Here is a 16,474-nt window from a genome sequence, read left to right as displayed (position 1 = left end):
AATACCATAAGATATAGAAGCAGAATTAGGCCATTTGGCTCACCGAGCCTGCTCTGCCATTTCATTATGATTGATCCATTATTCCTTTCAGCCCCAATCTCCTGCCTTCCCCCTCCACCTCCACACCCATATCCCTTCTTGTATTGACCAAACAAGAATCTGTCAACCTCTGCCTTAAATATACAAAATGATTTGGCCTCCACAGCTTCCTGTGGCAATGAATTCCACAAATTCACTATTCTTTAGCTGAAGAAATTGCCCCTGACCTCTATTCCAAAAGGATATCCCTCTATTTTAAGACTGTGTCCTCTGGTCTTAGACACACCCACTGTGGGAAAAATCCTCTCCACATCCACTCTATCAAGGCTTTTCGATAGGTTTCAATTAGGCCATCCTTCATTCACCTAAGTTTCAGTGAATACCCACCAAGAGCAATCAAATACTCTTCATACGACAAGTGTTTAATCCTGGTATCGTTTTTGTGAACCTCCTGGGAACCTTCTCCAGTTTCAGCACATCCTTTCTAAGGGGCCCAAAACTGTTTACAGTACTTCTAGTGAGGCCACACCAATGCTTTATAAAATCTCAACATTATATCCTCACTTTTATATTGAAATGAATGCTAACATCACATTTAACATCCTCACCACAGACTTAACTCACAAATTAACCTTTAGGGAATCCTGCACAAGGATTCCCAAATCCATTGCAGCTCAGATTTATGTATTTTGTAGAAAATATTGGGCAGTTAATATACGTAATCTTATATTTTGGTTATATTACATTAATTGTGAGGATTGTCCGATGTGGGTTTCTTTAGAAGCTACCTCTGTTAATAAATTTTCTAATTATTTCTCTTTTTGGATCCTCGGTTCCTTTATCCCTGAGTAAGTTAACTGACAACTTGTTAGTTAAACATACTATGAGAATTTGGGTACAAATCCAAAAATACTTCAGCTTATTGAGATTTTCTCTTTCAAGTCCCATTTTTCCTAATTATTTTGCTTACATGGAAAGATGCAGTCCCGCCCACTTACATTCAATGGCTACGTGATGTGATGTCATGTTTAAATTTAGAGAAGATTCGGTGTTCAATTTCTGAATCTAATCAAGACTTTCAAACATTGTGAGGACCTTTTTTGAACTATTTTCAAAACCTTTGATTTGCCATTAAAGCACTGATGACGGCTAATAATATACTTTTTACAAACAAGTCCTGAAAGCATTTAATACCTAATCTATCCCATTCTTTAAAAGCCACATCAATCATACAGGGTTTAAAAAAAATTAGGAAAAACAGGACTCGTTTGTAGAGGGAAGTCTTTTTTCAGTTGAACAATTGTCAACTAAATATAGTTTACCCAAAACTGATTATTTCCGATATCTAGTCGGTAGTGGGTAAGTTATTGGAGGGAGTACTAAGAGACAGAATCTACAAGCATTTGGATAGACAGGGACTTATTAGGGAGAGTCAACACGGCTTTGTGCGTGGTAGGTCATGTTTGACCAATCTATTGGAGTTTTTCGAGGAGATTACCAGGAAAGTGGATGAAGGGAAGGCAGTAGATGGTGTCTACATGGACTTCAGTAAGGCCTTTGACAAGGTCCCACATGGGAGGTTAGTTAGGAAAATTCAGTCGCTAGGTATACATGGAGAGGTGGTAAATTGGATTAGACATTGGCTCAATGGAAGAAGCCAAAGAGTGGTAGTAGAGAATTGCTTCTCAGAGTGGAGACCTGTGACTAGTGCTGTGCCACAGGGATCAGTGCTGGGTCCATTGTTATTTGTCATCTATATCAATGATCTGGATGATAATGTGGTAAATTGGATCAGCAAATTTGCTGATGATACAAAGATTGGAGGTGTAGTGGACAGTGAGGAAGGTTTTCAAAGCTTGCAGAGGGACTTGGACCAGCTGGAAAAAATGGGCTGAAAAATGGCAAATGGAGTTTAATACAGATATGTATGAGGTATTGTGCTTTGGAAGGACAAACCAAGGTAGAACATACAGGGTAAATGGTAAGGCACTGAGGAGTGCAGTAGAACAGAGGGATCTGGGAATACAGATACAAAATTCCCTAAAAGTGGCATCACAGGCAGGTAGGGTTGTAAAGAGAGCTTTTGGTACATTGGCCTTTATTAATCAAAGTATTGAGTATAAGAGTTGGAATGTTATGATGAGGTTGTATAAGGCATTGGTGAGGCCGAATCTTGAGTATTGTGTTCAGTTTTGGTTACCAAATTACAGGAAGGATATTAATAAGGTTGAAAGAGTGCAGAGAGGGTTTACAAGGATGTTGCCAGGATTTGAGAAACTCAGTTACAGAGAAAGGTTGAATAGGTTAGAACTTTATTCCCTGGAGCATAGAAGAATGAGGGGAGATTTGATAGAGGTATATAAAATTATGATGGGTACAGATGGTGTGAATGCAAGCAGGCTTTTTCCACTGATGCAAGGGGAGAAAAAAAAACAGAGGACATGGGTTAAGGGTGAGGGGGGAAAAGTTTAAAGGGAACATGGGGGGGGGGCTTCTTCACACAGAGAGTGGTGGGAGTGTGGAATGAGCTGCCAGACAAGGTGGTAAATAACGGTTCTTTTTTAACATTTAAGAATAAATTGGACAGATACATGGATGGGAGGTGTATGGAGGGATATGGTTCGTGTGCAGGTCAGTGGGACTAGGCAGAAAATGGTTCGGCACAGCCAAGAAGGGCCAAAAGGCCTGATTCTGTGCTGTAGTTTTTCTATGGTTTCTACAAATAAGAGATTTTTTATGGTCACAAATAAGAACATTTCCTAAAAGTCCTGATAAGAATCTGCTAGAAGTAATCTTTAATCTGAAACCTTTTTATAATGGATCTATATCTAACATTTATAATATGCTGTTTGGAATGAGAAGTGTTCCTTTAGATAAAATTAAAAATCTTTGGGAACAAGATTTACAGACTTCAATTTCTGAGGAAACTTGGAATCAAATTTTTTAATTGGTCAACACTTCATCGTTATTTGCTCATCACTCTCTCCTTCAATTTAAAGTGGTCCATAGGGCCCATATGACTAAGGATAAGTTGACTAATTTTTATCTAGATATATCTCCGTATTGTGATAAATGTAATAATGGAGAAGCTTCACTCATTCATATGTTTTGGACATGTCTGAATCTTGGAAAATATTGAGAAGAAGTACTTCAAACTTTTTCGATACTTTTTAAAGTAAATTTCAAGCCTAATCCTTTGTTTGCTTTAATTGGTATTGTTGGAGGAAAGGAGATTATTTTGGAGCCATCTGATTTGCACATTTTGGCTTTTATGTCTCTTATGGCCAGAAGGACGCTTTTGCTTAAGTGGAAAGATATGGCCCCTCCTATTCATGCCCAATGGTTACATGATGTGATGTCATGTTTAAATTTAGAGAAGATTTGATGTTCAATCTTTGAATCTAATCAAGACTTACAAACATTGTGGGGACATTTTCTGAATTATTTTCAAAACCTTTGATTTGCTGTTAAAGCACAGATGATGACTAACAATCTTTTTTCTTTTTTTCTATTAATCAGCTTCAGTCTTGGTAGTGGGTTAGATTTTTTTAATATAAAAAAATTATTATTTTTCAATGTTACGAACCAATTGATTTGTATGAATATAGGGTAAGGAGTCTTTATAAGCAATTTAATCTAATGTATTGACATATATATTTTTCTCCTGTACTCTGTATTCTTGTATATAAATTAATAAAAATATTGGAAAGGATAATATACTTTTTTTCTTTTTTCTTCTTTACTAATCAGTTTCAGTCTTGGTAGTGGGTTAGATTTTTTTCCCGTATAATAAATTTACTATATTTCAGTATTATGTAATTAATCAATTTGTATGAATATAGAGAAGGAGTTTGCATGTACGATTCAGTATAATGTATTTGATATATTTCTTTTTTCTTAAATTCTGTATTCTCCTATGTAGAAAATTAATTTTTAAAAATTGAAAAAAGGAAAAAAAAAGAAATAGTCAACACTTCCATTTCTTCTACCAAAGTGCATAACCACACATTTCCCAACACTGTTGGGAATCTGCCCTTTCTGCCCATCTGCCCTTTCTTTGCCATTCCCCTAAATTGTCTTTCTGTAGTCTCCCTATGTTCTCAAACCTACCTGCCCCTCCACCTGTCTTCATATGCAAACTTTGAAACATAGGTGTTATTCCATTATACAAATCATTGGCATGTAACGTAAAAAGAATGGGTCCCAACACAGACATCTGTGGAACACCACTGGTCACTAGAAGCCAACCAGAAAAGACTCCCTTTATTCTCACGTTTTTCCTCCTGCCATTTAGCCACTGTTTTCTCTATGCTAGAATCTTTCCTGTAATACCATGGGCTTGTAACTTGTTAAGCAGCTTCATGCGGGGCACCTTGTCAAAAGGCCTTCTGAAAATTCAAGTACAGAACATTAACTAATTGTCCTTTGTCTATCCTGCTTGTTATTTCATCAAATAATTCCACCAAACTTGTCAGGCAAGATTTTCCCTTGAGGAAACCATGCTGACTACGGACTATTTTATCAAGTGTCTCCAAGTACCCACACCAACCTAATTTTCCCAATCTACTTGCATATTGAAACCCCTATGACTATTGTAACATTTCCCTTTTGGCATGTATTTTCTATCTCCTGTTGTAACTTGTAGAACACATCTTTACTACTGTTTGGGGGTCTGCATGTAACTCCTTTCAGGGTCTTTTTACCCTTGTAGTTTCTTAGCTCTATCCACAATGATTCAACACCTTCTGACCCTATGTAACCTCTTTCTAATGGTTTGATTGATTTTTTTTTACCAACAGAGTAGCACCGCCTCTTCTGCCTTACCTCCTGTCCTTTAGACACAATGTGTATTCCTGGACATTAAGCTCTGAGCTATAATCTTCTTTCAGCCATGGTTCAGTGGTGCCTACAACATCATACTTGCCAATCTATAACTGTGGTTACAAGTTCATCGACCTTATGTTGAATAAAAGTAAGCATTCTTCAATGTAATTATCTCATTTTTTTGTTACTGGTCAAGATTGTCTGTAAATCCTTATTGTTTTGTGTGTTGAAGTGTCATGATTGTTGAAGCAGTGACTGTACCTTTGTTGTCTCCCATTCACATCCCTGCAACAGTTGTCTTGAATCTTTGCTGTGTATATCAGGAAATTACTACTTTGTATTCTCAAATCTGTGGTGCAGACTGCGATGGCTTTGCAAGAATTGTCATGAATGTGCGCTGATTTGCTCCTCCCAACAAAAAAATTGAAGCAGGAGTACTATAAATTGATTTACACAGGAAAACTGCACTGAAAAGGGTAAAAATAAATAGAAAAATGAACATTTCACATTTAGTGGAATGGTTAAAGTTCAAAGTAACTCAAAGTAAATTTATTGTCAAGGTACATACAGTATATGTCACAAGATACAACCTTGAGATTCGTTTACTTGTGGGCATACTCAGTAAATCCAAGAAACAAAACTAAATCAATGAAAGACCACACCCAGCAGGACAAACTACCAGTGTGCAAAAGACAACAAACTTTGCAAAAGCAAAAGAAAAAAAGAAATAATAATAATAATGAATAAATAAGCAATAATTATCAAGAACATGAGATGATGAGACTGGCAAAGTGAGTCCATAATTTGTGGGAACAGTTCAGTGATGGTGCAAGTGAAGCTAAGTGAAGTTATTCACACTGGTTCAAGAGTTTGATGATTGACGGGTAATAACTGTTCCTGAACCTGGTGGTGTGAGTCCTGAGGCTCCTGTACCTTCTTCATGATGGCAGCAGCGAGAAGAGAGCATGGGCTATGCGTTGGGGGTCCCAAAAGATGGATACTGCTATCCTGCAACAACACTCTGTGTAAATGTGCTCAATGGTGGGGAGGGCTTTACCCATGATGGACTGTGATGTATCTACTACCTTTTGTACGATTTTCCATTCAAAGGCATTAGTGTTTCCATACCAGGCAACGATGCAACCAGTAAATAATCTCTTCACTTTACACCTTTTGAAATTTGTCAAAGTTTTAGACATCATGCTGAATCTATGGAAGTAGAAGTGCTGCCATGCTTTTTTCACAATTGCACTACCCTGCTGGGGCCAGGACAGGTCTTCTGAAATGATAACACTGTGGAATTTAAAGTTGCTGACCCTCTCCACCTTTGATTCCCCTGAATAGGACTGGCTCATAGATCTCCTATTTCCTCCTCCTGAAGTTAATAATCAGGCCCTTGCTCTTGCTGACACTGAGTGAGAGGTCGTTGTTGTGGCACCACTCAGCCAGATTTTCAGTCTCCCTCCTATCTGCTGATTTGTGACCAACTTTGATTCAGCCAATGACCGTGGTGTCATCAGTAAGCTTCAATATGGCATTGGAGCTGTGCATAGCCACACTGTCATAAGTGTAAAGTGATTAGAGCTGAAGGCTAAGCACACAGCACACAACCTTGTGGTGCACCTATGCTGAAGAAGATTGTGGAGGAGGTGTTGTTGCCAATCTGAACTGATTGGGATCTGCAAGTGAGAAAATTATAGACCCAATTGCACAAGGAGTTATTGAGGCCTGCTTGAAGCAGGTGGGTATCTCGACTGCCGAAGCCAGAGGGTAAACATTCTGGTGGATTGGCACAGGTCTATAGTACTTAGTTAGGTACCCCATCTGGGACAGATAGTTTCCATGGATTCACCCTCTTGAAGGATGCGCTGTCGTAACCACAGATCCAGCAGGGCAGCAGTTACGGCAATTGCACTCGTGAATCTGCACGTGTCAGCTAATTATTATTTCATTGTGATAGTATTTAACTCCATTCATTCTGTCGTAGTATTTGTTGAGACTTGGACACGGACATATAGCTACGCATCGTTATCTGCATTCCGCCTTCCCTGAGAAATTGGACTGCTGAGTCAACTGACTCTGAAGACTAGCAGTATTCATTTTATTCTTAGCTGTTCTTTTCAGCCGCAGTGTAGGCTTCGTTTTTGATCTGAGTGTTTTAGTCAACAGCCCTGTTTGGTCCAGCGTTTATTGTTTTCTTTCTTCCTTTAACACTGTTCGCATTAAAGTCTGTGAAATATTGACCCGCTTAGGTGTCTCTCACTCCGCATTTGGGCCATGCCCGCACCGGGTGACGTGTGCGCACATCGGCTCACAGGGCTATTGGGAGCTGTGCAAGTTTCCTCCATGTTTTGATGGCCGAAGCGAGCATAGAAAGCATTGAGCTTCTACAGTATTTAAATATATATTACAGCGTTACAGTATTTTAACCTGTTAAAACATTTAAAAATATATATACCCTCTTTATTTCCCACCATTAGAAAAATTAACTCTTTATTTACACTGCTAAATACTTTCATTATTTTTAAGTCTTTGTTTAATTTTACCCCGTTAAGCTCAAACTCATACTAGTCCAGCTTCACCTCCTAAATAAGTTGTCACATAACTTCAAATAATAATTCTTTGTAACATTTAACTACACCCAAAGTAAGCCATGTAATTAAATCAAATTCAGGTTCTCATGTCCCCTTTTTGCAAAAGTATTACATTTTTGTTTAAGATTAAGTTTCTAGGTGAAGAATTAACTCATGAGAAGATTGATTAGTGGTGGATCAAGGCCAGTGGGTGATGGTTATGTAAAAATTACAACCTTATTTTACCAGGCAGATATTGCCTGGCTAATAATAATGTTAACTTTAAACTTCATCACTGACATATTACTAAACCCACAGTAAGTATTCCCAATGGCAAAACAAATTTGAAAATGCAATAGTTATGCTAATATCTTGTAAGCTTATAGCAAAATTAAATATTTATCAAAAGCTAAAGGGGTTCAACACAGCAGTGGTTTAGATGTAACAGAATATGTAATATGTTACACTAAGCAGAGGCGAGAAATTCCCTCAGAGCTGCTTCTGTTTTGCAATAGTTACTTTACTAAAATTGAATGTGAGAATGGGCTTGGATTTTGCTGGAAGCAACTCTGGAAAAGCAGTTCGGCAAAGGGGCTCAAGCTTGAGCCTTTAAATCTGCTTCTCCCTCCATAGATGCTACTTGGCTTGATGAATATTTGCAGCATTTTGTGTTCTTTTTATTTCTGCGTGAGTGAAAATAGCTGAGAGGAACTTCTCTTCTTTTACCTGAAAGACTCTAAACTTTGCAGGTTTTATTTAATGTGCTTAAAATTTGGTTTATTTACTGTACAGCTTCAGAAAAGAAAGTGAAGCAACCCATCATGGTAACACAGACAGAATAATGGCACCCAATAAACCTGACTCTGAGCCACTGTTATTGTGACGAAGGTGTCAAAATAAAAGGTGAGAGAGCAAGAAAATCTTGTGCTGTCAGTTGCATGGTATGAATTTCGTGTGGGGAATGTATTTGCATCTGCTCTTTCTAAATCCATTACTATTTCCCCCCATGGAGAATATCCAAATCAGGAAGATGGGAGCATCAACTTGTCAATAAACATGTATCTGTGTGCCACCATCATCAATATTGATGATTCCTCTGGGTCTATAAAATTCATAGTACTTGAAATCCATCAAGGAGGCGGGATCTGCTTACATCTTATTTGGTAAAATTATAGTTAAGCCTGTTTTAATCAAATGCACTTTTGGTTTGGTTCCGGAACTGCCTACCTGTTTCAAGATCCCAGCCGCCATTTCGTGACTACAGTCAAATATTATGTGGAATTCCTTGTTCCTTTTCATTTCCTTCAGCAAGGGCTTGGAATCCTTTGTATCTGCAGGAAGCTGCCGAATCTTCAAGCGGATACTGTACCGAGATGGAGCTTTAATGAGCTCTTGTAACCGAATCAGTCCTTAAAGAGAAGAAAAAGTAATGCAAATACAACATAAGATATCTGACCTTGTGGAGTGTGGGGGTGGGTGAGAGAACATTTTATGCTGTCACAGAATAAGAAAAATAATTGGCAGTTATTCACTTTGCTGTACGTTACACAAAAATATAATGATGTTTTGTCTGTTGGAGGCAAATGAATATTCTTTAAGGATAACTAATCCATTGCTCTTTGCCCATGTGTGACACATGTGCCAATATTGCAACTAAACCTCCTGAATTCCAGGCACACGTTTTTACCAGGGAAAGGTCAAAGGCCACTGGCTGAGTGGCAACACTTTTCTCTGACTGGTATGTCTACTGAAATACTTTATTTTAATGACTGTTACCGTGGTAATGTATGACGAATAGAAGATGATGTAAATTCATTTCAAAGAGTGCACATGACTAATTTAAAATTCAGCAATAACTCTCATGCTCATTATACGTTGTTCTTAATGTTGCATTTTTTTGGTAATTTTTTGTTATTCAAGATGTGGAATATCAGTGCGAGAAGATTAGTATTTTTATCATATTCCACAATCGATGTCACAGTGAAGAACCTCAAAGCCAGATATATTGCAGTCAGTACAGAGAAGCTCACAATAAGTACCTTAACCTCGTCCTCAGGGAGCCAGCTCTCTGCTCCATCAACATGATTTTTTTTTACCTATCATACATCAAGATGAGAGAAATTGAGTACTTTGCTATTAATTTGTACCAAACCATGTGCAGTCATATGTTATGAGTTCACATGCACTAGAAGCTGGATTGCAGGTGTTGAGCTGAGAGACTGCAATTGATTCAAGCCCAAGTCCCAGAAGTGGAAGCATAGAATTCTGACCCAAAGCACCACTCAATCCTTCTCAATTTTTCTATTTAATGTTAGTGCACTCTGCCTTCAGTGCAGTGTATTAGTTATTGATTCACAGCCACACAAATATCATCCACATTCCTCCCTCAATAAAAATATTTAAAAACTGTGGTGAAGCAAGTCAATTCTGCTCTTGAAATGGAACAGAAATGGATTCAGATAAATCCAAGAATCATTTAGTGAAAAGGTAAGATAAAAATAGAAATAACAATCCACTTTAGTATTCAAATGTCTGCATGCAGTTATGTGGTATACTGCACTGTTTGGTTCTGTAGGCTGGTAGCCTTAGGCTCTAAATATAAAAGCAAAAACTTTCATTGAAGTACTTAATCAACAGCAATCATTAGCTAAGATGTGCACATGTAGCTCTGTTGGTTTACAGAGCAAATGTCATTGTCATCTCAGTTTTCTCCCCCAAAGAAAACTGATCATTGATTGCCTGAGGGAATTCCTGTAAGAAGGAATAAAATATTTCATTTGACAACTGTCTCGAGATATATCAGTCAATTCAGTTAGACTGCCTTTCAATGTATCACTAGATGCATGGGATAAGAAAATATATTTTGAGCTGGGTGGATGTGAGAATAGGAGTTTAGAAACACATCCATTCATCCAGAAAATTGCTTCAGCGAAGTGCCACTACATACATCATGTAGCTAATGGTTTTGACTAGCCAACTCATAGCCAGCATATTCATTCGTTGCTGAACATGCAAAGTCCCAGGTTTGATGTCCAATCTGAGCTCATTGGCTCCTATTAGTAAAATATTGTGATATGCCTCAGCAAACGGCTTGGGGCATTTTGACTTTCTGGTGGGTTGAAATCTTAGGCACTCGGCAAAGGTCAATAAAAAGAAGTGAGGTGTAAGTGGAGTGGCCATTGTAACAGCTGCCATTGTTTGAGTGGACAGTGTTAGAGCAGTCAGGCTCTGGCTCAAAAAGCTTCAGTGTGAACAAGTGGAAGCTCAAAATAAGGTTCTAGTCTGTTTTTTTTTTCCTTTTTTGTCTATTAGTACATAGCTAGTGCAGTGAGAATGGATCCAGGGTTAATGGTATGTTCTGTTTATGAGATGTGGGAACTCTGGGAGACTTTCAGTCCCCTTATTACTACATTTGTAAGAAGTGTAGCTCCGTAGAGACCGTGTTAAGGAACTAGAGCTGCAGCTTGATGACCTGCAGAACATACGGGAGAAAAAGAATGTGATAAATAAGAGCTACAGGGAGATTGTCACCGTTAAGTTGCAGGAAGCAGATACCTGGGTGACTGTCAGGAGAAGGAAAGGGAATAGGTAGCCAATGCAGAGTACCCCTGTGGCTGTTGCCCTCAATAATTAGTATATTTTGGATACTGTTGGTGGGAAGCCACAGCGACTGGGTCTCCATCACTGAGTCTGGCCCTATGTCAGAGAAGGGAAGGAAGAAGAAAAGGAGAGCAGTAGTGATAGTGGATTCCATAGTTAGAAGAGCAACAGTAACTTCTTGTATATTGCCTCCCAGGTCCTAGGTCAGGGGTATCTCGGATCAGATCCACAGCATTCTAAAGGCAAGGGGTGAGCAGGCAGAAGTCATGGTACATATTGATACCAACAATATAAGTTGGAAAAGGGAGGAGGTCCGGAAGAGAGAATTTTGGGAGTTAGGTAGAAAACAAAATTGCAGTCAATGGGATGAGTTGAGGAGTAACATGGGACAAAATCAAAAAGGGTGATGAATACAGAGCTGATGGTGATATATTTGAATGCCTGCAGTATATGGAATAAGGTAGATGATCTGGTAGCACAGTTGGAGACTGGCGGGTATGACTTTGTGGACATCACTGTGTTGTGACTGAAAGATCATGGTTGGGGGCTTAACATCCAAGGATAAGCATTGTATCCAAAGGACAGACAGGTAGGCAGAAGGGGTGGGATGGTCCTGCTGGTAAAAGTGAAATCAAGTTCTTAGAAAGAGGTGACCTAGGATTGGAAGATGTAGACTCCTTGTGAGTGGAGTTAAGAAATAGTAAGGGAAAAAGGACCCAGATGAGAGTTACTTACAGGCCTCTGAACAGTAATCAGTATGTGGGATACAAGTTACAGCGGCAGACAGAAAAGGCATGTAAAAAGGGCAATGTTACAATTGTGATGGGTGATTTCAATATGCTTAAGTCATATGTATCAGTATTACAGTATTACAAGAGAATTACTGGGGCATGAGAGAGGAGCTGGCCTAAATTCACTGGAAAAGGACACTAGGAGTGATGCTGGCAGAGAAACAACGGTTGGAAATTCTGGAAGCAATTCAGAAGGCGCAGGATAGATACATCCCAATGATGAAGATGTATTCTAAAAGGATGGTGACCCAACCATGGCTGACAAGGAAAGTCAAAGACAGCATATTTTTTTCAAATGTTCAAGGAGCCTAGATGTTTCATTACCTCATTTGGAAAAGAAAAACATTTTCACACAGAAGACTCATTGGCTGCTGTTGGTTCCTTCGTGCTGGTATAAATCCATATTTCAAATACTCCACATTCTGTCTATACTTCTACACATTTGAGCTGCTTCTGCCATTTTCATTATGGATTAATGACTACAGTCAATTGCCTATTGTTTAAATTCAACCTCAAGCGCTGTGATCAATGAAAGGGAAAGTTAGGACGTCATCATAGCTCAGGCAAAATCTCACTCTCTGGTTGAAGGTACATAAAGCGGGGCATGATATCTCAGTTGGGGCTGTGCGCTAGAGAAATGTGATCAAAGGGAAGATTCAGAACTTTATGACATTGATTGCCATACCCTAACTCACAGGAATTGCGTCACTGCGTGATTAGAGTATGGAAATCGTATGAGCTAATACTGAGTGAATGGTAATAATGTGCAAGCCAGGCTTGGGAAAACACTATTTCGTCTGTTCAGATTTCTCATGACATGCCAAATACAGAAGTGTCACATTACTTTTCAACAATTATAATGCACTTCAAGCAAAATCTAAGAGAACAGTGGGTTAGCAAGAGATGAGGCAATCATTATAATCAATTTTGAGGCAATGAAAATCAGATGCTTATAAGTAATTATTTTCTTAAATTGAGCCTCTAGAAGGGCCGAGATGGCCTGTTTCCGTGCTGTAATGGTTATATGGTTAATCCCTCAGCTGTTCCCTTGCCATTGAGTACCCTACCCCCCAACCCCCTTTAACTTTATCGCCCTCTTAGAAACTCCCATCAGCCCCAGGAGGGCAAACATTGCCAACTTTGGGAACCACTGCTTTAGGACATTGACTCAATGTGTATTCAAAGTCCCCTCACAAAGGGAGAAATATAGTATCAATTTCTGTAAGCAAGATCCACAATTCCTTATTTTGTTATCTGTTCTCCATCAGATCGATAAACAATCATAAGCTCGTAATTTAAAGTGCTGTCAGTGATTTCAAGTGGAGAAGTGGGGAAGAGTCTTCTCACTTCGTCATTTCAGAATCAGCTAAATAATCCTATCTTGTCCAAATTTACCATCCTTCTTTAATTTACATGCTTAAGAATTCATTAGGATATCACAAATTCCTCAAGTGTTCCCAGTCCTCCTTATTCCTCAGACTGACTCAAGCTATCAGCACAAGCCACATTGCAAGACAGATAAAATACGTTTTAATTAAATGGTGATCCGTAAGTAATATTTCACCACTTGATCTGCAGAGGAAAGCTGAGCTGTACACTTCACCTCTTACTAAGGGACCAAGGAAGTAAACTTTAAATTATGATCCTTGTCAGTTCCAACTTCAAGGTAATTTTTTTTCAGCAATTGTTACATTCATTCTTATTTGTCACAAGAATACAATGCTCATATGAGAAGAACTAAACTAATTCACAAGTTGGTGCTTCGACTTCTCCAACCTGAGTAAACTGTATAACAATCTATTGTCTTTGTACAGGCTTATTTTCATACTGGAGGTGAATATTAAATAAAAAACTGAAATTCCGTGAATATGATTCCTGATGAAGTAAAGAGTATTAGTCAAACACAGATTAATTTCCATTTGTTCTGCAAAATTATAGAATTCTTTTATCCCCTAGCAACAGAGGTTCTGATTTTTCTTCACTAAAATACAAAAATTTATTCACTCTCAAAAAACACAGAATGATCAGGGATTTACAAAACTATTCGCAATTTGAAATTAAAATGTAGTTACTATTATCTATAAAACACTCAATTCCCTGGGGTCCACCATTCAATAGACAATAGACAACAGACAATAGACAATAGGTGCAAGAGTAGGCCATTTGGCCCTTCGAACCAGCACTGCCATTCACTGTGATCATGGCTGATCATCCACAATCAGTACCCCGTTCCTGTCTTCTCCCCATATCCCTTGACTCTGCTATCTTTATGAGTTCTATCTAACTCTCTCTTGAAAGCATCCAGAGAATTGGCCTCCACTACTTTCTGAGGCACAGCATTCCACAGATCCACAACTCTCTGGGTGAAAAAGTTTTTCCTCAACTCCATTTGAAATGGCCTACCCTTTATTCTTAAACTGTGCCCTCTGGTTCTGGACTTCCCCAATACTGGGAACATGTTTCCTGCCTCTAGCGTGTCCAATCCCTTAATAATCATATATGTTTCAATCAGATCCCCTCTCGTCCTTCTAAATTACAGTGTATATAAGCCCAGTCGCTCCAATCTTTCAACATATGACAGACCAGCCATCCCGGGAATTAACCTCGTGAACCTACGCTGCACTCCCTCAATAGCAAGAATGTCCTTCCTCAAATTTGGAGACCAAAACTGAACACAATACTCCAGGTGGGGTCTCACCAGGGCTCTGTACAACTGCAGAAGGACCTCTTTGCTCCTATACTCAACTCCCCTTGTTATGAAGGCCAACATGCCGTTAGTTTTCTTCACTGTCTGCTGTACCTACATGCTTACTTTCAGTGACTGATGAGCAAGGACACCTAGATCTCGTTGTATTTCCCCTTTTCCTAACTTGACACCATTCAGAGAGTAATCTGCCTTCCTGTTCTTGCCACCAAAGTGGATAACCTCACATTTATCCACATTAAACTGCATCTGCCATGTATCTGCCCACTCACCCAACTTGTCCAAGTCACCCTGTATTCTCATAACATCCTCCTTACATTTCACACTGTCACCCAGCTTTGTGTCATCTGCAAATTTGCTAATGTCACTTTTAATCCCTTCACCTAAATCATTAATGTATATTGTAAATACATTACTGGAAACCCCCCACTGTGCACTTAGACAGCGCATGCTCTCTCTCCAAGGACAACCGGGCATGAATGAGCCCTTGACTGCCTGCCACTCAGACCCATGAATGGCCACCTTGGAGCAAGCCCACCAGGAGATCCCCAAGCTACCTAACCACCCCCTGGTATTGGATGACCATATATCAGGAGTATGGGGCTGAAGTGCAACCAGAATTTGATGAGCAGCCACTTCAGATACTGAAACAGGGTCTGCAACCTCTCGCACTCCATATAAACATGGCACACCGACTCCTCCCAGCCACATTAGGAACAGATGACAGTGTATGAGTGAACCGGCTCCAATGTCTGTTGCACGGCATTGCACTGTGCGACACAGTCTTCAGTTCTGTTCCTACACATGCCTTTAGTTCCACTCTGACTAATTATTTACAGCCTACAGGTTCATTAGCCAGCATTCAGATGTGCATCAATGCTACTGTGTAGGTGTTGCGCCAGTCTGTCCCAGTGACATTAATGGGCATTTTTGACTGCACAGCTTAAGTAAGCAATTGTGTGCTTTGAAGGCTCCAATCACAACCTTTATTCCCATTTCTTCATTGGAATTGGGAGCAATTGCAGGAGCTAGGCATGCATTAATTTAAAGCAACTAGCACCAATTCGTGTCGTATTTCTTAAAGAAAAGTTGATTCAACTACTCAGTAACTTTGCAAACTGGAGAGCACTAATTGCAACCATGGTTCTGTAGGAGAGATGTAAAAATGGACTCTGGCTCATAGCACACCCTAACCAGGAGAAGAGGCAAACACCTTCAGGACAATCAGTAAGCTACATCAGACAGAAATGAAGCCTCAGACGGAAGGGATGACCAGAAAATTGATCTCTGCAGTAACACTCCAAGGGTAAAACTCAGATAAAAATATTAACAGTTGTATCAGGCTAAACAAGTACTCATACACTTGCCAGTTCTCCAAACAACTTTTATCGCATACAACTATATCAGTCATCCATACCAAGAGGAGAGGGTCTGACCGTATCCATTGGATCAGTTAGTTAAAGGAGGTATACTTGAGGGCTTGGCTTTGCCAGTGTGAATCAGTGATCATTTAAAATGTTGCTGGCTCATTTCTAATGCATTCCACTATCCCCTTATCTTAGTATTTATTTGTCTTTAATGCACCTAGATGGTCCAATGTGGCCCTTCCATTAATACACCATTCCCTCATGCCTCTCTCATTTCAAACACATAACTGACGGCACCTGGCCAGGCCCTCTGCAGAAAAACAGATACACTCATGGCATCTATCACTGCATTCATTATTTACATCACTCAGCTCATATTCTGAGGTCAGCTGAGAGACAGGATTAGCCAGAGGTGAATCAACAGGCAAGTGTGTACCGCAGCCAGACCAAGACAGAATATTGCTGTGGTTACACTTCTCTAAAACGAGAAGCTCCTCATCAAGTCTGCCCAAAGTTTCAGAGAAGGATAGCGAACGAGCAACATACAAAAGCTCAGAAAGTGCACATGGAAATAGA

The 16,474-nt window shown here is 39.4% G+C and overlaps 1 protein-coding gene across 1 annotated transcript in view; it reads right to left on the bottom strand.

Moving 5' to 3' along the window:
• The window catches only part of grik2 (glutamate receptor, ionotropic, kainate 2), a 256,121-nt gene extending 247,299 nt beyond the window's left edge, over positions 1 to 8,822 (bottom strand). Inside the window, exon 1 of the mRNA XM_072250332.1 lies at positions 8,664 to 8,822. Within this exon, the coding sequence (XP_072106433.1) occupies positions 8,664 to 8,735 (72 nt within the window). The 5' untranslated portion in view covers positions 8,736 to 8,822. The remainder of the gene's footprint in view (positions 1 to 8,663) is intronic.
• Between the last annotated feature and the right edge of the window lie 7,652 nt (positions 8,823 to 16,474).

Source organism: Mobula birostris, chromosome 2 (assembly GCF_030028105.1).
Source record: "Mobula birostris isolate sMobBir1 chromosome 2, sMobBir1.hap1, whole genome shotgun sequence".
Taxonomy (NCBI): Eukaryota; Metazoa; Chordata; class Chondrichthyes; order Myliobatiformes; family Myliobatidae; genus Mobula; species Mobula birostris.
Note: the sequence above shows the minus strand (reverse complement) of the source record. Positions and strands in the feature narration are given on the sequence as shown.